This window comes from Cicer arietinum, chromosome 6 (genome assembly GCF_000331145.2).
Source record: "Cicer arietinum cultivar CDC Frontier isolate Library 1 chromosome 6, Cicar.CDCFrontier_v2.0, whole genome shotgun sequence".
Taxonomy (NCBI): Eukaryota; Viridiplantae; Streptophyta; class Magnoliopsida; order Fabales; family Fabaceae; genus Cicer; species Cicer arietinum.
Genome location: NC_021165.2, coordinates 24951330 through 24971940, shown reverse-complemented (window position 1 = coordinate 24971940; position 20611 = coordinate 24951330). Strand labels below are relative to the sequence as shown.

Below are 20611 nucleotides of genomic sequence, written 5' to 3'. Positions count from 1 at the left end.
CTGTAAAAGACCTCCTTATTTTACTTTTAAAAGCCTATTACAGCGCTATTTTAAAAAGCGCTGTAAAATACCTCTTTATTTTACTTTTTAAAAGCCTATTACAGCGGTTTTTTTAAAAAGCGCTGTAAAAGACCTTCTTATTTTATTTTTTAAAAGCCTATTACAGCGTTTTTTTAAAAAGCGCTGTAAAAGACCTTCTTATTTTATTTTTTTAAAGCCTATTACAGCGCTTTTTTTAAAAAACGCTGTAAAAGACCTTCTTATTTTATTTTTTTAAAGCCTATTACAGCGCTTTTTTTAAAAAAGCGCTGTAAAAGACCTTTTTATTTTATTTTTTTAAAGCCTATTACAGCGCTTTTTTTAAAGAGCACTGTAAAAGACCTCCTTATTTTATTTTTTGAAAGTCTATTACAGCGCTTTTTTACAGACTTTTTAAAGCGCTTGTCCAAAAGCGCTGTAAAAGACCTCCTTATTTTTTTTTTAAAAACCTTTTTACAGCGCTTTTCCAAAAAGCGCTCTAATAGGTCCTTTAATTATGTGAAATCAAAGTCTTTTACAACGCTTTTTTTACAGCGCTTGTCAAAAAAGCGCTGTTGTATCCTCCGTTATTTTTAAAATATCATACAACAACGCTTGTATTTAATAAGCGCTATAAAAGACGCGCTATAAAATGTCATTTTTGGCGTAGTGTTTGTCTCAATTTAAAATTTGATGAACCAACATCATAAAAAAAAGTTAAATTTAAAATTAATATTGAGCTGTTTGCTACAATTTTTTATAAAATAATTAAAATAAAAATTTATTTTGAAAAAATTTTCATAAAAATTAATTTGAAATAAACTTTTTTTAAAATGTAATTTTTATCATGTTAAAATATCTAATAATGAATATTTAATTTATTAAATGCGAAAATTTCTTTTTAAATATAAAAAAATAAATTCAAAATAACTTCTATTGTTTTTGTGTGTAAATATTGATAAAAATTATTTTTATAAATATAAAGATAAAATCACTTTGTAAAAAGATCTATAACAAACGGACACATTATCTTGTCTCAAAAGTTTAAAAAATATTATCCTTAATACAAGTTGATGAATTACGAATTCATAAAATATGATTTAAAAAAACAACTTACTCATTTATCTTTATAAAGTAATTCACAATATAAAAAATTGAAATATAATAAAAGACAAAAAAAAAAAATTGTTATTATTTAAAAAACAAGGTTTAAATGAATTTTGTTCCCTATATTTTAAGTGTAACATTGTTTTAGTATCTTATTTTTAAATCCATGATTTTTGTCCCTTTACTCCACAAGTATGAGGATTTTTACCACAAAGTCACAAACTAGTTTGAGGTTTGTTATTGCAATTTTTTTTCTATATATTTTTTTTGAAAAAATATTCTAAAATACTCCATTTTAAAACTAATATACCAAAATGCTGAAGTAACAATGTCGATTTACAAGAAAGGGGGGTTTGAATTGTAAATATGCCTTTTAAAAATTCCTGTTAAAACTTAAGAAAATAACTCAAAAATGATCTTGGTTATGAAACAGAAAACGGAGAACGTTCTTGGTTTATGTTATAAAACAGAGAACGTTCTTTAATTAGCAGAAAATCAGTTTCTATTTTATCTCAAATGATTAATGCAGTATAATGAAGAAGGAGAAAAGGAAAGAGAATACCACACAAAGATTTATCCTGGTTCACCCAACGTGGGTTACGTCCAGTCCTCACACTGTAAGATTTTCCACTAAGTGTTTAAAATGAAGAACCTTCTTAATCTTACAACACCTACAAATAAATCAACCTTGATCTATTTCTTTCTTAATTACTTTCCACCAAGAAAGCAATCACAACACCTATCTAACCTTGATAGGAAGCAATCTTAAACAAACTATAAAGAAACTCTTATAGTTTGAGTTTTTACAAATGATTGAATTTGACAGAATCTGATATTGCTCAATTCTTGTTTGAGAATAGATTCTTTACAGAGTATCTAATGACAATTTCGCAGCTGATATGTGAATGTGCAGCAGTGGCTGTTTCGCGAATTGCAGAAAATGATGTTGCCTCTGTTTTGCAGAATTTCAAGCTTAAGTGTGATTGTATAATGTTGATTACTTGGCACTTGAATTTCTTGCTTAGAACTGAGATAATGGCCTTCTATTTATAGGCTGGAGATGTACGAAATAGCTGTTGGAGAGGCCATGCTTTTTTGACTAAAACATTATTTTTAGAATAAAAATAATGCTTCTTTGAAAACAGCTTTTTGACTTTTGATGTTTTAGCATTGAAAGCATTTCTGTCCTTTCTTTGACATTTCTTCATTGATCTTTGATGGTACATTATCTGTCTTGAGTCTTGAGTGTAGCTAGAGGAGGTTGGAGAAGATTTGAGGCGAATTGCAGACTGAAACAGAGAGGATGCAAGGCTGCTGTTGATGTGCAGAAAACGGAGAATGATTAACGTTCTTGGTTTTGTCAGTTTGAACGTTCTTGAGCTTCAATAATCATTCTGGAGTTCCCGTTTTGAATGTTCTGTATTTCCTTTGTTCTTGTCTTGTCATATACCCAGTTTGATCAAGTTTTCTTGACATTTGAATTTTGGAGTTCTTAAGCCGTCATGACTTTTGTCCATGTTTGAACTCTTTGATCTTTGCGATCAAATATCCTTTTTGAGTCTGGATTATTTGTACTTGTTCCTTGCCATGTACTTGTTAGATATGAATGATTTCCAGAGCAGATTCTTTGTTAACGATGTAGATAAACTTTGAACAACATGCTGTGATAGATAGTTCGGTGAAGCTGAAGATCATTCTCTGTTTATGATGCAGAATGATCTTGTTGTTGTCTTTTCTTGTATTTGCTTGATTCTGCTCTTTAATTAAAACCACTCAAGAACACAAGTTAAATTAACATAACATTTAGAATCATAATTAACATTCTTAATTAACCTTTGTTTATTTTCATCAAAACTTTAAAATAGAGAGTTTGTCTCAACAAATGCTTTATTATTCTAGACCTTCATGATATTGTACAATAAAGATGCGACTATTTGAAAAAAAATTTCCTTCAGGAGGTCGGGATACGACCATGTAGGCGTAAATTTTTTTTGTAGCAAATAAAAAATTTATTAAATTAATACATAAAATATAATATTAATAATAAAAAAAAACTAAATTATTATTGATAAAATCCAACAAATATATTAAATAGAAAGAAAAATACATCAAATTTTAATTAAGCATGTCCACCTAAAGACCCTCAGTCCCACATCTAGGTGATTGCCTAACTCGTCTATCTATTTGAACGGTTTGAGGTTCTTCTAGTTGATCCTTATTTTGATCATGTTTATCATTGTCGTTCTCAATTATTGTTGGGATATACAACTCAAATTCTTGATAATTTGTGTGTAGATAAGAACTAATACCACCTGTCTCCATATAATTTTGAGCAAGGGGTTATACATGGAAACAAAAACAGCATAAGTCGACTCTGGAGTTGTGCAATGAGTTTCAAATAAATTATGGAAACTCTCATGTTCTATAGAGTAATCGGGGGTTTGTCTTTTCAACATTTCTATAGGTGTATGTAGATGTGGTAGTGGTGGATCATAATTTGGAACTTCTGTACGAGTTTATAGGTGCGGTGGTGGTGGACCATAATATAGAATATATGATTTGTTCTGTAGGTGAGGCGATGATGAGACGATTCTACGGTTTGGTGCATGGTTTGTTCTTATGGGGTTGATTGGAGGTTGAGTGGACACGAGGATATGTTGATGGATGCAAATGTGAATCACACAAATATTGTTTGATAGAAATAAATAATGTAGTTTATTGTATAAACCAATTCATGTATTTTGTGTCGTGGTGTAAAACATGTTCTACGAACTTATTTTGTAATACATAATTCCAACGATTATTCCAATGTTTAATCTCTTCCTTTCAAACTTAATCCCAAATATCATCAATGTTACGCCTCAAGTCGACCTCATGGTAGATTTTTATGTCATCTAGTGGATGTGATATTTGTTGTTGGAAATCGAACTAAAGTGTAACTCTATTTGTATAATTAAAATTTGATGTATTTTTCTCATTTAATGTATTTTGTTGGATTTTATTAATATAATATAATTTAGTTTTATTTTTATTATATTTTATATATTAATTTAATATATTTTTCATTTGTTACAAAAAGAAAATATACATCTACATAGTTGCATCCCTAGGATATGATCTGTCGAAGGGAGGAAAAGAAATATTTCATATAATCGCATCTCCACCCTATGACTTCCTAAAAGAGTATGACATGTTGATATATTAGTTTTAAAGTGAGGTATGTTGAAGAAAAAAATTCAAAAGAGATATATGGGAAAAGTCTTTATTTTTATGACATGTGATGATATTTATTAATAATGTAGAATTATATTTAATGATTTGACATCGTTGATTTGGATAAAAAACAATGGATTTCAAGAAAATAAATTTTACTTTTTATCAAATAAACGAAAGAAAAAATTGTATTAAGTTTTTTTGGCGAAAGTGCTTAAAAAATATACGGTTTAAATTGTATTTTATATTTTAAAATATTTTTTTAATTGGTAACTCCAAACAATCGATCTGTTAATGCAAATATATAAAGAGATGAGAGGAGAAAGAATATATATTTATTTTTATGATTAAATATAATTTTGGTCTTTTATTTTTTATTAAATATTCGTTGTGGTCTTTTATCGTTTTTTAATTTATTTTTATTCTTTATCTTTTATAAATGATGAATGCTAATCATTTTCATCATACTCATTTCAAACAACTATATGATTATTGTCATGAATCGTTGAAGTCTAATCCTAGATCAGTTGTAAAGTTAAGTCTACAACCTTAACAAAGACATGATGAAAATATAAAAACTATGACAAATGTCATTCATTTTAAAGAATTTATATATGTTCAAATAGTGCAAGATGAGTTTTTTCAAGTGTAAGTTTATTATTAAGTTAAATGAATTTTCTTTAAAGAATATTATAATGAATACATACTAATAATTATTAAAAGATATTTGAATGATCCGATGTTGTTATAACTTTTGTTGTGATTGTAAAAAAGAAAAAAGTACATCACCTATAAAAGATAAATGATGAAAATTAGTTATAAATAAATAAATAACCAAAATGAATATTAAATAAAACACAAAAGATCAAAATTATATTTAAAGTTTAGTATTCTAGAGATATTTCTTCTATTACTTGAATGATTTAATCCACTATATATTTTTTTTAAAATGTTCTTCTTATTTATTGTATTTTTATTGGGATATATTATTGTGTGAATTGGATAGACATTAATTTATTTTTTCTATTTATTGAATTATTATGATAGTAAAAAGTAAAAGACTTGAATAGCTCTAATCCTCCTGCAATAGTGTTACAAATTCTATTTGAAAGTGCAATCTATTTGTTTACGATTGTTTTTTTAAGCTTTGTCATGATTGCTGTATCATTATTCATTTCAAATCTTTAACAAAATTTGAAGATAAGTTTCAAGTACACTTAATTTCAATCTTTTAGTTGCAAAATTATTTCAAATTCAAAGTTTGATAGATATTTTAAATGCAATTTCTATTTATGATTAATATAATTTATTTTATATTTAAAAAAAAATTGACTTACAATTCAACACTTAATATCTTAAACTCATTATCATAAATATAATAAAATTATCCTTAAATCTTAGTTTAACTATCATATGTCGATATTATTAGGTGTTCTCAAAGACCTCACAATTGTATAAGTTAATTATGATAAAATTTATCATATATTTTTTAAGAATATATATAACTAAAATTTGAAATTTTAAAATACTTATACCTTATCAAAATTTAATTATTTTTTCTTTCAAATTCAAAGTTTAATAGATATTTAGAATTCAATTACTTATACAATCTTAATTCAAATATATTTAGATGTATGTTAAGAACCACTCATTCAACATGTTCCGTAAACCTGTGATCCAACTTAATTCTATTTTCCTCTGCATCACACTTTCCCCATAATCCGACTCAAAATTTAGTTTAATTTAATTTATTATATAAACATCACTGTAAAACTCAACATATAATTTATTTTTGGTCACCTTTAATTCTTAAATTCTAATTCAATTTACATTTAGGTTATTTAAATTTATTTTATTTTGATTTAGAAATTTAAGTTACCCTATGTTTACACTGTTAATCATTTAACTCAATTGCAACAACAATTAATTTAATTAAAAGTTTTTGATCATTTGAAATTCTATCAAATACTACAATAATATGTCTCTTATACTAAGTCTTCATAAAATATTTATCAAATTTTATAAATAGTATCTATTTCTTAATTTTCTCTACAATAATTTAAACTCGCGTATAACCTTAAAAACAAGACAATATATATTTCTTCAGATAATCAATATATTTATCTTCCTTCACATGCAAAATAGTCTAGATAGTCAACTTATTGGTATGTTTTGATTAAATCTTAACATTTGATGACATCAATTTGGAAAAAAAATTTAAACTTAAAGTACTGAATAAATAATTTAATATATCTTAAAAATTAACGGTGCAAACTAATGTAACTTAAAGGATAAAATCGAAAAGAAAAAAAGAACTTAAAGGACAAAATCAGAAGAAAAACAAAATTAAAGTATCAAAAACGAAAATTGAATTAAAATTTGATGTGTATTTTTGTCTTTATTTTTTCATTAAAAAATATAGAATTAATTTAATTTATTACAGAAAATAGAAAACCAACTTACACCATAATTAAAAAATGTTTCAAAGTTTGAATTTTTGAGTTAATTTGAACCTATATGATATATTCTTCCTTAATTTTTGCCATTTTTATCAAACTATATCCTAACATAACCCCTCAAGTCTGCCTATCTTCACTCATATTTTTTTGGGTTATGTTTGGGAGTTCGTAGAGAAATGGATAAGAGCCTTTTTTAGGATAAAATAATGAGTAAAGAAAATCAGAAATTAGTTCACGTTCTACGATTATGTAAAATTATTTACACAATCAGTATAACTATTTCACTCTATTATTATTATTTTTTTCTTCTGTTGTTTGGTCTTCTTTGTTATAGATTATTATAAAAAAGTTATTTTATTATTTTATAATTAAATATTTTTTTATTAGTTATTTTTTAAAAATATAGATGTTATTTTGTGTTTGTTTATCGTATTGAAAACTATTTTTTATAAATAACTAATCATAAAAAATAATTTTTATAAAAAGTTATTCAAAATAAATTCTAATTTAAAATAATTTTTAGGTTATTTTTAAATAATTTATTTATTTCAAAAAATATAACAAACGGATGAAAACTCTTAAAAATAATTATTTAAAAAATGATACTTTAAAATAATGTGCAACAAACACATGCTCTAAACATTCCAATATGGAAAACTAAAATATGCATTGGGAAGGGTTTTGTAGTATTTTCTGGAGTTTTGAATAATTTTTATATCATTCTTTCAAACTCCTAGACAAAACTTCAAAAAATAGAGCGTAGAGAATTTTAAATCTTTGATAGATTTTGTTATAAGCCCTCTATTAAAGTCTCTTTGTTTAGTTTACAATGCTTGATTTGAGATGGTATTTGTTATATTTTAAAGGGATGTTGTAAGATTAAACATTTGAACTTAAGAGTCTTATATGTTCGAGAATTGTGATGAAGGGAGTGTTGTGATTGAAGTCCATGCTAATGTTGTTGTGGCATTTAAAAATTATGGATATTTCACATAATTGGATTATACTAAAACAATACCTTCATGCTTTAACAACATATCATTTGAATATGAAATGAATCATTTCATATGGTGGAGTATGAAGTACTGCACTGGATCAACAACACTCTGAGTATGGCTCAAATGATAGAAATAAGTTAACTGATAGCAGAGAAACTTATAGCGGATAGTGAATAAGTTAACTGATAGTTGATAGTAATAAGCAATCAGATTAAACCATCTTGTTGTCGATAGCTACATGATATCTTATACTAGAAAGATTTCACAATTTGATAAATATTGAGTGTTTAAACCTTTCTTATAATAATTTGAGTGGTATAATACCTCAAAATCTAACTGGTTTATGACATCTTTGATAGGCTTATTTGAATTTCTTTACTTGTATAAGCACTTCTAAAACTATTTGGGAGAATTTATAGTTTATAGAAACAATTTATGATATAATATGATATGTTTATAAACTGTTTTTAGCTTATTTTTATACACTTTTTAAGATAGTTTTATGAAAACATATTATAGTTAATGTAATTGACTTTATTTTTTCATTTGTTACAAAAAAAAAAAAAAAAAGAATAGCTATGTTCAATGTCTCATAGAGGTAATTCAGAACATTGTGGAACTTTATAATAAACTAATGTTTTACATATTGATTGACATATAGTTTGATTTAGTTGCCCATTTTTTTTTACTCTTCAATTAGTATTTTTCTTCCTTAATTCCTTGCTATGACAGTTCAATTACAATACTAGAAGCATTTTATAGAAGCTTCAAAATCTAGATAGATAACATTAGTTAGAAATGTTCTAAATCTAGATATTTAAAACTCTAATATGGTCATCTAAAATAAAGAAAGTGGTGAAAAAAATAAGGATTGGTATTTTAATAAATTTGTGATTTATTATGAAGCACCTATAACATCTACAATTAATTTGTTAATTAAAGGAACCAGATCCTTCGTACTCGGCCATTTGACGTTTTTCGTACATTATATGTCATGGTATAATGTTTGCACTAGTAACATATGTAGTATCGACATTTGTCTTGTCGGTATCTGACATCAATATAATACCAACACATGTAATTTCCTGTCGATCACTTTCGTTTTCATAAATTATTATTGACGTCTCCGTGTTAATGTAAGTTGCTTTGCATTTAAGTAAGCATCTCAAATTTACTAAATAATGTTAGAAAACATCACAGATTCCTGTTTACACTATACATAAACATGAAGAAAAAAAAAACTTTAATGTAATGCTTTTGTTCTTCTTCATATACAAGGAAATGAAAGAACAAACTACAAATAAAATCTCAATTTTATCGCATAATGGACAAATAATTATTGCATTCATTTAAAGGACCAAGGCTAAAATAAAAGTGTACCAATAAGTATAAGATATTAAAATTAAAAATAAAGATACGGATAAATTTTTTTGTAAGACCATCAAAGAGTAAGATCTGCTAAGTCAAAAGATCTACCAACAGCTTTGCTCCAAGAGTCTGTTTTCTTTTTCCTCACATCCGCGGCCATTACCGGACTGAAAACGCCAGCGTCCTTCAGTTTTTCTCTACAGTCGAAAACATAATCTTCTTTCCAAACCCCGATGGCTAATCCGGCTGCATAGGCTGCTCCAAGTGCTGTTGTCTCTATGTCAGCTGGTCTAACTACTGGAGTTGCTAACAAATCTGCCTGTTGAACATTATCAACAATTTTTTTTATCATTTATGTGAAAATTGACTAAGCTTTTGTATCAACTTATCAACAAAAGTTCTATTATCGATTTCAATATCCATACTTTTCGTCACTTTTATCTTTAGTTTTTTACATTTGCAAAATTCTAAACATTTGTGGAAGAACTTTTTATAATGTTATAAATATGCTCACAAAAAAATCATTAAAAAAATTTAAACTTGTAAGACAATCAAACATATTTCGTTTCATCAGGAACTAAATCTGCTTGTTTGATGATTTTATTGGAATTAAAAGTTGTATGTTTATATTCTCTTAAGTTTATTTGACGTTTATTAGATGAAGTGAAAATGACAACAGGAAACACATAAACGAAATTGAGCCCTTAAAATGTTAGATATATGAAGTTTGATGAAAGAAAAAGTCTGATGGAACAAAATGCAAAGTTAGTCCAAACCTGAATCTGCATCAAAAGGTTGTTAGCAGTTGCTCCTCCGTCAACCCTGAGCAAAAAATCGCTTTTCTTGGTTTCATCAATCCCAGAATCTTTGTGCATCGAGTCAATTACATCCTTTACTTGAAAACATATGCTTTCAAGAACGGCTCGAGCAATGTGAGCCTTGCTGGTATATCTTGTTATTCCAATACAAACCCCTCGAGCATCATCACGCCACCATGGAGCAAACAATCCATTAAAGGCGGGAACAAAGTAAACTCCGCCGGTGCAGTCAACCGTTAAAGCAAGAGCCTCTATATCTTTAGCACTAGAAATGAGACCGAGACTGTCTCTCAGCCATTGCACCGCAGCTCCAGCAATTGCAACTGATCCTTCAAGTGCATAATTGGTTGGAGCTTTCGGGCCAAGCTTAAAGGCTACAGTTGATAGAAGGCCATGCTTAGATTGAACAATTTCTTCACCAGTGTTTAGCAGAATGAAAGCACCTGTGCCATAAGTACTTTTAGCTTCGCCTTTACGGCACGCTTGTCCTAGCATGGCTGCATGTTGATCCCCTAGACATCCGGAGATAGGGATACCAGCAACTGGCCATCCAGAGGCGACATTGCCTATAACTTCTGAATTACTGATGATTTTAGGCAAAATTTCAGGAGGGATTTTAAGTGTTTTCAACGTAGATGCGTCCCAGTCAAGGGTTTTTAGATTCATCAGCATTGTTCGGGATGCATTGGAAACATCGGTAACATGCAATCCTCCTTTCACACCTCCGGTTAAGTTCCATATCAACCAAGTGTCTATGGTTCCAAACAAGGCGTCGCCTTTCTTTATAGCTTCCTTGACAGGGTCCACATTTTCCATCAACCACAAAAGTTTCAAAGCACTGAAATATGTGCTGATAGGCAAACCGCAACTCTCTACGAAGTGGGTTCTACCGCCCGATAACTCCTTTTCCAGTCTCCTGTTTCAACATAATAACATCAATGACATTTCTGATGATGGAAACAAGGCAACAAATGAATGAAATAGTGCAACAACTTTAACCATGGAACAAACATCAAAAGCTTAACACTGGACAGATCCATAGAAATAATTAGAACATTGCACAGACAGATCAATATGGCTCAAAGTCAGAATTACCACCACTTTTAAAATGATGAGTTTATTTGAAATGAAATGATATGATGTACAGTGAAATCAGGAGGGTGATAGTTGAACAACTGATGGAATATTTACACAAAAAAGTGATTAGTGAATATTTTTCCTAAAGGGAATGTTATAAAAGGCACACACATTGGACCCAATAGGTCCTAGATTAAGCACACCTAATTTTTTTTAAAGAAAAATGCTAGCAACACATTGTTTATGATTGGTCCATTTTTACACAACGTCAACATGTTCTAAGCCATTGGATAAAGATCAGATGGCTCACATTTGTGATTTTGACCAATTTAAAACTCGGAATCTCAACCGTCTATTCTTGATCAACCATTGAGATAATGACTCTGCGGTGAGCGTTGGCAGTAGGGAATCCCTTTCATACAATGACCATACATGCCTTTTCGCTTACATGAAATCAGTCTGTTAACTATGCAGCACTGACACTACAGATTAAAGACGCGTCTGGTGTTTGACACATATGATTAAATTCAATCACTTTCATTTTCTTAAATTATTGTCAGTGTATAGTGTCTATGTATGTGTTGGCGCTTCTTACTTCATAGTCTCCTAGCCAAATGAATTGTACTCTTAAAATGCAAAGGTTCATTTACATATGCAACAAAATAGAACAAATGATTTCCTTTACTCAAATCAAGCATTAATTCAGTAAAAGAAAAAAAGAAAAAAGGAGGACCTGCAAATAGATGCAGTACGAGCATCCATCCAAACAATAGCATTGTGAAGAGGAACACCAGTGGATTTGCTCCAAAGAAGAGTGGTCTCTCTTTGATTGGTTAGACCAATAGCCTTCAACCCTTTATCCACATTAAATCCATCAGCTGTTGCCTTATCCACTGCCTTAGCAATACAAACCTTCACACTCTCCAATATCTCCACTGGATCATGCTCCACCCACCTTAAAATCAACAAAACAAACACAAACCCATCAAAATTTTCAATAAAAGAACAAAACTTTACGATGAAAACAAAGATGGGGTGTAGCCATAATCACCTTTCTTCAAAATTATCAAAAAAAAAAACTAAACTTTACAATGAAAACAAAGATGGGGTAGCCATAATCACCTTTCTTCAAAATTATCAACAAAAAAACTTAACTTTAGAATGGAAACAACATTGTAGCACCAACATCTCTGACCAAAGGCGTGTCATGATGTTTGACCCCAACACAACACTGACACCTTGATTGCATTCAATTCTTTAAGTGAATGAATTAATTAAATGTAACTATGTCAGACACCTCTTTGATATGAAGGATCGGTGCTACAAATTCCATAGTTACAAATCCATCAAAATTTCCAATGAAAACAAAGATGGGGTGTTTCCACAATTAACCTTGTTCAAAGTTTTCAACAAAAGAACAAAACTTTACAAAGAAAACAAAGATGGGGTGTAGCCATAGTTACAATTCTTCAGAATTTTCAACAAAAGAACAAAACTTTAGAAAGAAAGAAAAAACAAAGATCATAATCATAATTACCCTGCTTCTGGATAGAACTGAGTGAATTCAACCTGATGAAATCCAATTTGTTTAGCTGATTTGTCATAGATGACGAACCTAGTGCTGCTTGTTCCTTGATCAATTGATCCAATGAAAAAATTTTCTTTCGACATATTTTGTTCTTCTTGAGACCAAAAATGATGATGTTGTTGTTTTTGTCGTTGATAAGGATTGAATTGTTGTGTGATTTGATCTTATCAACAAAACAAACACTTTATATAGTATTTATGGTAGATGATTATTAAATGCCATTTCTTTGGGAGTGTTGACGTCAATCCACGTTTTTAGCTTAATGAACGATTATCACAAATCACAAAGTTTTATCCTATTTTAATGCCTAAAAAAACAACAAACACTTAAATGCTCTTTTGCCTCTTATTTTACTCAATTTTCACTTTTGATCTCTTATTTTATTAATTGATAATTGAATGAAATGGATATCATAATTGCATTTAAATAAAAAAAATCATTTGAATATTTATTTACTTAAAGGGATAAAGTGTTATTATTAGATGTTTTCCCATACAATCGTAGTAATCATTTATTTTCCTATTTCTTTCCGCTTTATTGGTTTACAATTTATATGTCATTTCTTTTTTTGTTTGAAAAAATATTGTGTTTTTTATTAATCCACAAAACCAATATAATTAAGATAAATTTTTGCTACTTTGGAAATTTTGTTTAGTATAATTATTTGAAAATAAAATTTATTTAAAATTTAAATAAAAATAATTATATGATATCAAATAATTAAATATTATTACTATATTCACTAAAACTTTAAAATATTGAGGTGTTATAATTTACTATTCTTTTTTTCTAAAACCAATTCAATATCCTCTTAAAAAAAGAGTGTAATGATTATACATCGATGATGTAAAATAATTTATATTGTAGTTGATTTAAAAAAAAAAAACTATCTTATATTCAACTTTTATTGAATATTAATATAAAATTAGTTTACATTAATAATAGGTAGTTTTTTTTTCGAAAGAAATTTGAATAAGTTTTTTATGCAAAATGAAATGAAGAATTTTTTTTATAAAATAAAGTTAGGCAAGAGAATGAGATTAAAAAAAATGTTTTTATAATAATTGTATAAATTACATAAATAAATTTACAATAATTGAAATTATTTTATAATTTTGGATTAAAATAGTGGCATCATTTTATATTAATTAATTAATCTGCATGCTTTTTTTATATTTTTAAATCGTAGTAATTCTCATTATACGGAATTATTTTAACAATGAGTTTGCATACTTTCTTTAATATTTTATTTTGGATTTAATTAAAATAACGGCATTCTATTTTTTAAACACACTTTAATGAAAATTCTTTTATTCAAAAAACAATAGTGGCCTAAATTAAATGTATGTTCAAAAAATGATTGGATTAGCTTTTTAATTAAAAACATGTTTTGAAAAATTATTGAATCAACTAGTTACTTGACACAAATGTCTAACTTTTTTATACGCTAACGCTCGTAGAGACTTTAAAATTTTGTAATTGATAGATTATACATAAATTATATTATAAATTCTTAATAAGGTTGATAATTATTTATCAACTTCTATTTTTAAAAATAATAATAATAATTTAATAAGTATTTTAGATTGTAACAAAAAATTATAAAAAAGAAAAATTACATGAAAAAGTTTTTCATGATAATTGCGTGAATTAAAAAGAATACAACTCGATTATGTGTATTGAATCACAGTTTAGTAGTTGTTTGTTTGTTTTTGATGTTACTCCACTTTAATTTATTTGTTCATATTTAGGTTATATTAAAATAAAATAAATAGAAAGAAAAATTAATTGACCGTTAGGGTAGTTGGCGCACCACACTTTCTCGTGGGTCTCACATCACGGACTATGCTTTTTAGGTGCACATATGTATCAAACTTTTCTTTCACTAATTGCCCTAATCATAATAGATTTTAAAGCTTGGTATATGGATTTGGCATGTGGACCAACCCGTTTAACTTGTGGCATGTGCACTTTTAGATCAATTATTTTGGTCTCTGTATTTTTGTCTATACATAATAGACCGTTTAGACTTTGTACCTTCAATTAAATCTATATCTTCTATTTAAAAAATTTATACCTTTCATTTAAAAAAATTAAGTTTGAAATTACTAAAACAGCTTTAACTTCATAGTAAAAACCAAAAAAAAATATCACACCCTCACATTTTGATTTTTTTGGAAAAAGTAAGTGTTGTTCACAAAATATCTTCATCGAAAATTTGAGATGGAATCAAATTTTCAATAGTCATTTTTAATACTAAAAAATTTATTTTTGAAATTTTTTAGAGTTTCACCGAAAAATTTGAAATTTTCAGAAGTTGTTTTTCAATACAAAAAATTTCAAATTTCCGGTTGAACTCCCGGATATTTCAAAAATGAAGTTTCTGGTATTGAATCATAACTACCGAAAATTTCAAATTTCCAGAAAGTTCACTAGAAATTTCATTCCTCATTGCAATTTTTGAAACGGTGTTTTTTTTATAATTTTTTTACATTTCTTTTTTTTACATTTTTTTTCATTCTATTTTTTTTCAGTGAGAAGCAAAAACTAGCGTTGAACATTTTCGAGTTTGAACTTCTATACAATCAAATAGGAGAGTTGTCGTTGAGAAAATGAGAAAGAGGAACAAAGAAATACAGCAGGAAGATTATAATATTCAACATGAGTTTGAGCAAGATCATGCGTTTGATGATGAACAGGATCAACGGCACCAACATAACGAGCATCATCACCAGTCTGAACAATCTATATTTCCTGGAGGGTGTTACGATCTTTCCGTCCTTAAGAATTATGAGCACCACAGTACAGTGAAAGTGAGGAATGGACATGTTAGTAAATAATTTATTTTATTATATATTATAATATAATATAATGTGTATATTTTAATATATTTGTAGTATAGGTTATTACAAAGTTGATTTTAGGAATTCAAACGCATGATATTTGACGATGTTAGGGGTCTTTTAAGCATCTCATGTTATGGAGATTTTTTCACACATTCCGCTAATGTCAATGAAGATTTAGTCATTGTTGTTGTTGTTGAGTTATTGGGAGTTGACCATGATGAAGATGTGCCTAAAACTAGGACTAATAGAGGTGCATCATATAGTTTTGAGTGGTTGAAAACTGTATTTTTTTTAAAAAAAATTGTGAAGGACAATATGACTGTGCAACGAGAGCATACCTATTTCATTTGATAAGGTGTACCATACTAGCTGATAAAAGTTTTACCCTTGTATTTGCAAAATATTTGTTTCTTTTTCAAGACCTTGATACTTATGGTAAATGAGCATGAGGATCAGTTACTTTTGTTGTTTTATATGGCTATCTTAGAGATGGTACACTATCTATAACGAAGCAGATTGGATGATATTTATCTGTATTTCAGGTACTATTATATTATTTTTTATATTTATTATATTGTTATTTGATAAGATGTTTATTTAATTATTTGTATTTTTATTTTATTTACAGATATGAATTTATGAGCATTTCCCTGACATTTGTAAATGGAATTTGGATGAGTCTATATCTTCAATGCCACAGATGTTTTGATGGACTGCAAAATAAACATCTTAGAACGTTGCATACTACAGAGTAACTGGTTTCCCAAATCAGTTACAAGTAAAGAGTCTATGATTTCTTGCAAACGTTCATTGAATAATGCAGCATATAAATCAAGTTTGGACTTAATCTTTGTATACAATTGTCGACGCACAATGCTCTAATATTCTTTACAATGACCAAGTAAAGCAGCAATAGTACGATATCCACAATTTTCATTTGCTTTAACATTAACTATGTCTTTAATATATGGATGAATTAGAGTAGGAAACTCGTCCAAATATTTTCTAACTTAACTCGTCATAGGTGCTTGTTGAGAGACTTGTTTGGATGCTTGATGGGAGACTTGTTTGGATGCTTATCGAGAGACTTGTTTAGATGCTTGCTGGGATGTTTGTTGGGATGCTTTCATGGGTCCTTGTCGAAAGACTTGAGTATTTTCATTATCAGAATAAAATGCATCAACATGATCAAAATATTAAGGATCACAATATACGTCAAACCCCTTCGGCTTATTTCCTTTTTTCCTCTTCACGCCACTTTTTGTTTTGATCTTATCTAGTGGTGCACACATTGATGTTGTGTATGGATATGCTATTTTACGCAACTTGCTCTTCGATGCCCTTCTTCTAGCAACATTAAGTGTTTTCTAAATTATATTCATCCATGATGTAATGTCCAAATCTGAATCATTTTCCAACTTTTCTTCCTCTTGATCACTATTCATGGTTAATTTTCTCCAATGTATATGAACAACATTCAATGGGGTTGGAAAACCTTCCAACTTGTATCGTGTCAACTTACATGCACAAGGTAATCCATAAGTGTTTCTAAGTATACATCAACACGCAACTTTGTCTTTACCGACATAGCTAACTATCTTGTATTCATGAACAATATTAGCTAAAGCATTATTGGATACAACACAAGTCAAATTCTCATAGAATGGATTGTTGTGTATATGCTCTTTGCGACCCTTACTTATCTCAAATGAACCTTTTATCTTAATAATTTGGAACTTCAATATCTCATTCATACCATTCAATGCCTTACTCAAATCTCATTTATTGTATTCCAAAAATTTATTCAATGACCAATAAGCATACTCAACCCTAATATTCAAACATAAAAAAGGTTTGATATTATTTCAATAAAAATATCTATCATGCATGTTTAATCCTATATAAGTATAAATATAAAACAAAATGCAAAGTTTTAATAATCTACCTATTAGTCGTAGTATTTCCTAGATGCAATACTCGATTGGTCCATGCTTCAACAAATTTTTTCTTGTGAGGACTCAACCATGTGTCTCAGACATAGTCAAAGAAAATAATATTATTGACACATGTTTGCTCAAACAATTGCAAAAGTTCCTCGTACTCCTTCTCTTTAGAACAATAAACAATTTTCCTCCACAACTCAAGAATGGGTTCCTGCATATCTTTCTTTAATATATATTGTTTGCATTTTGCTTCAACATTTTTGTTAATATAAAGTTGACAAAGTAAATTTTTGAAGATGGAAATACAACTTCAATTGTATTCATTAAAGCAAGTTCTCTGTCACTCACAATCACATGAGGAAATGAGGTGTTTCAAACAAACAACTCTTTTAACTTCTCCAATGCCCAACAAAAGTTTTCTTGACGCTCACTATCCATATAAGCAAATGCAACGTTGAATGGCAACTCAATTGAAGTTACACCAACAATTTCAAATAATCATAAGCTATTCTTATTGGCTTTGTAGGTGTTATTCATGATCAATACAAGAGGGAACATGTTCAACAAAGTTATGGAATCTGAGTGCGTCTGTAGTACCCTAATTTTGTCCAATTTATTTAAAAATAAATCAAAAAGGAAATATATATTAAAAAGGGAAATAAAATAATTACAATGATTAGGCTCATCAATTTACAATACCAAATCAGTTTACAATGACAATTCTAAAATTAAATCAAATTACAATTTCATATTACAATCAAATTACAACCAAAAATAAAACCAAATTAAATTACAATAAAAATTAGGTCAAACTTTTTCAAATTAAGCCAGCCTGCTTTAGCTCAGTTTTGGTTGTTGATGTTGCCTTTCTGTTCCTGATGCAGTGTCATGGTTGATGCACAAAGCCATGTTCATTGATACATACCTCTTGTAACTAATTAGAGAAACTGAAAACTATTTTTTTTTACCAGTCAGACTCAGTATACATGATAAAAACTAAATGACAAAGTTTTGAGTTAAAAAAAAAAAGAAACTAAGGGACAAATCAAAAAGGTCAGCAAACAATCAGATAAAACACATAAAAGCTAAAATCGTGAATAGATCAGAGGTGCAGAAAAATATAGATTATGAGCAAATATGTTAAACATCAAACAAGAAATTGATGGAGAAGGACAAAGGCAGACTAGAAAACAACTAAACATATAAAAAACTCTGTAAAAACACCTTATGAAATTTCAAAAAGGAGATCGAAGATTAACACCACTGACAAAAAATACATAAAAAGAAGGAGAAGAGGAAGAAATCGGAGAGAGTATCATAAGAGAAAACGAAAAGGTATTTTTCTTTTGTACAATAAATCTGTTTGTTTCTGATCTTCACCACATGATTTTTTATTTTGTTATTAAAAATGTAGTTTTTTTTATTTTAAGATAATATTATGAATAAAAAATAAAAATAAGATTAGAAATTGCAAACCTTCGACAATGATATCACTGTCGCCGTCACGCCGAAATAACGATCATCCTTTTTAGCGCCGCCGCGTTCTCTCTCTCTAAAATTCGAGCAATGGAGATTTCTCCTAATTTGAGGATCCAAACCGCTAAGGATATCCGCCGCCTCACCAAAACATCCAGCAGTTGCCGCCGTAAGCTCCGTCAAATTGTTGCTCCACTTGTCTCAATGTTCCTTATTTGCGTTTTTCTGCAAAGCGGGCGCCCTTCCTCTGTTTGTGTTTTCTGCAAAACGGCCGCCCTTCCTCTTTTCAAGTATGCAGTTTTTTTTTAGGGTTACTTACTTTTAACCTTTTTTTGTTATTATGATAAGTTGGGCTTAGAAAAAAGAAAACAAAAAAGCAGATTTCTGTGTTTCAGATTTCAGCCCATTTAGTTTCTTTTTATGATTTCAAAATTAATTTTGTTTTATGAATAAAAATTATTTTTTATAAAGAAAATACAAATAAATATTTTATTAAAGATTAATTAGATGTGACATCTTTTTAATCTGAGTTGTTAGGACACAAGTGGTACAACTTGATAATTCTAAAACTCTCTTTATTTATTTATTTATTCATTTTAATGAATTAATCTAAAACCGGCTTATAAATTTGATGTGGTATTATTTTTCATCTTTGAGTTGTTAAAACACATATTGTACAATTTGATATTTTTTTTTATTCATATGAAACTCAATAATAATATAAAATATATTTTTTAAATTAGATGTGACATCTTCTTTATTCCTTGAGTCTTGAGACACAAGTTGTACAACTTGATCGTCCTAAAACTCATATTTTAAAATATTTATTCAAATAAAACTCTTTATTTTTCTATTTTGTCAAAAAAACATTTTTTTATCACAAGACAAATTTTCTTTAAAACACAATCAACACATCTGCATTTTTCAAGAACTACGTAGCTTTGATTTCTCTATCGCACCGGGAGATACGTAGGAGCAAGATCACATTCTTGTCAAGCACATAAATAAAAATTTCTTTTTTTTTGTCATTTATTTGTTAAGTACACATTTATTTCAAAATCATATTTTAAATATAGTAATAATTGTTATTCATATTTAATAATAAAGAAAAATAAATATACTTAAGTTAATATTAATTTTGCACAATTAAGTATAGGTAACCGTATTTTAACGGAGGTCATAGGGTGCTAGTACCTTCCCTACGCATAATCGACTCCCGAACTCAAAATTTGGTTTCAAATACCACATTTTTTTAGTTTTACTATTTTAAGGGTTTCCCAATATTTTCCCTATTTTAAAATAAATTTTGGTGGCGACTTCATTGAATTCGAGAAATACTCGAAATTTTAGGCCGCAACAGCGTCCAAAATATGTCTCTCACAATGTTGGAGTCTCCATGAGTCCTACTCCAACAAGCATACTTCTCAGCTAAGTAACTTCAAAGATGTTGCATATCAGTTCTATGTCTTTCAAATTCTTCTTGTATGTGTTTCGCCGCTTATAAATTTGAGAGATATTAGTCACATTTTCTTTATCTCGATCTCTCAAAGATCACAAGATGTGTCTCGGAACAACGTGATACTTTGTCAGTTCATCAATATATTTCTTATCTTCTTCTTTTAAGCGTCCCATAAATGCATTATTATCAAAAGTAGCCACTAACTCATGGTTGTGAAGTCCACACATTAAACTAATAATTC

The 20611-nt window shown here is 28.5% G+C and overlaps 1 protein-coding gene across 1 annotated transcript; it reads right to left on the bottom strand.

The window, feature by feature from the left end:
• Positions 1–9021: 9021 nt before the first annotated feature.
• LOC101499194 (glycerol kinase) lies at positions 9022–12827 on the bottom strand. The gene is made up of 4 exons (XM_004506903.4): positions 12596–12827; positions 11792–12013; positions 9940–10897; positions 9022–9482 (listed from the first exon to the last, which is right to left on the bottom strand). Exons 1-4 carry the CDS (start codon positions 12727–12729, stop codon positions 9237–9239), a joined length of 1560 nt encoding a protein of 519 aa, XP_004506960.1. The 5' UTR covers positions 12730–12827; the 3' UTR covers positions 9022–9236.
• Positions 12828–20611: the final 7784 nt, after the last annotated feature.

What these genes read in the sequence shown, in the direction of transcription:
- LOC101499194 (XM_004506903.4), bottom strand. Translation starts at nt 12,729, where the DNA reads ATGTCGAAAGAAAATTTTTTCATTGGATCAATTGATCAAGGAACAAGC. An exon ending in CAGTTCTATCCAGAAGCAGG is followed by an intron (nt 12,014 to 12,595) that starts GTAATTATGATT and finishes GTTGATTTTAAG; the next exon opens with GTGGGTGGAGCATGATCCAG. An exon ending in CGTACTGCATCTATTTGCAG is followed by an intron (nt 10,898 to 11,791) that starts GTCCTCCTTTTT and finishes ATGTTGAAACAG; the next exon opens with GAGACTGGAAAAGGAGTTAT.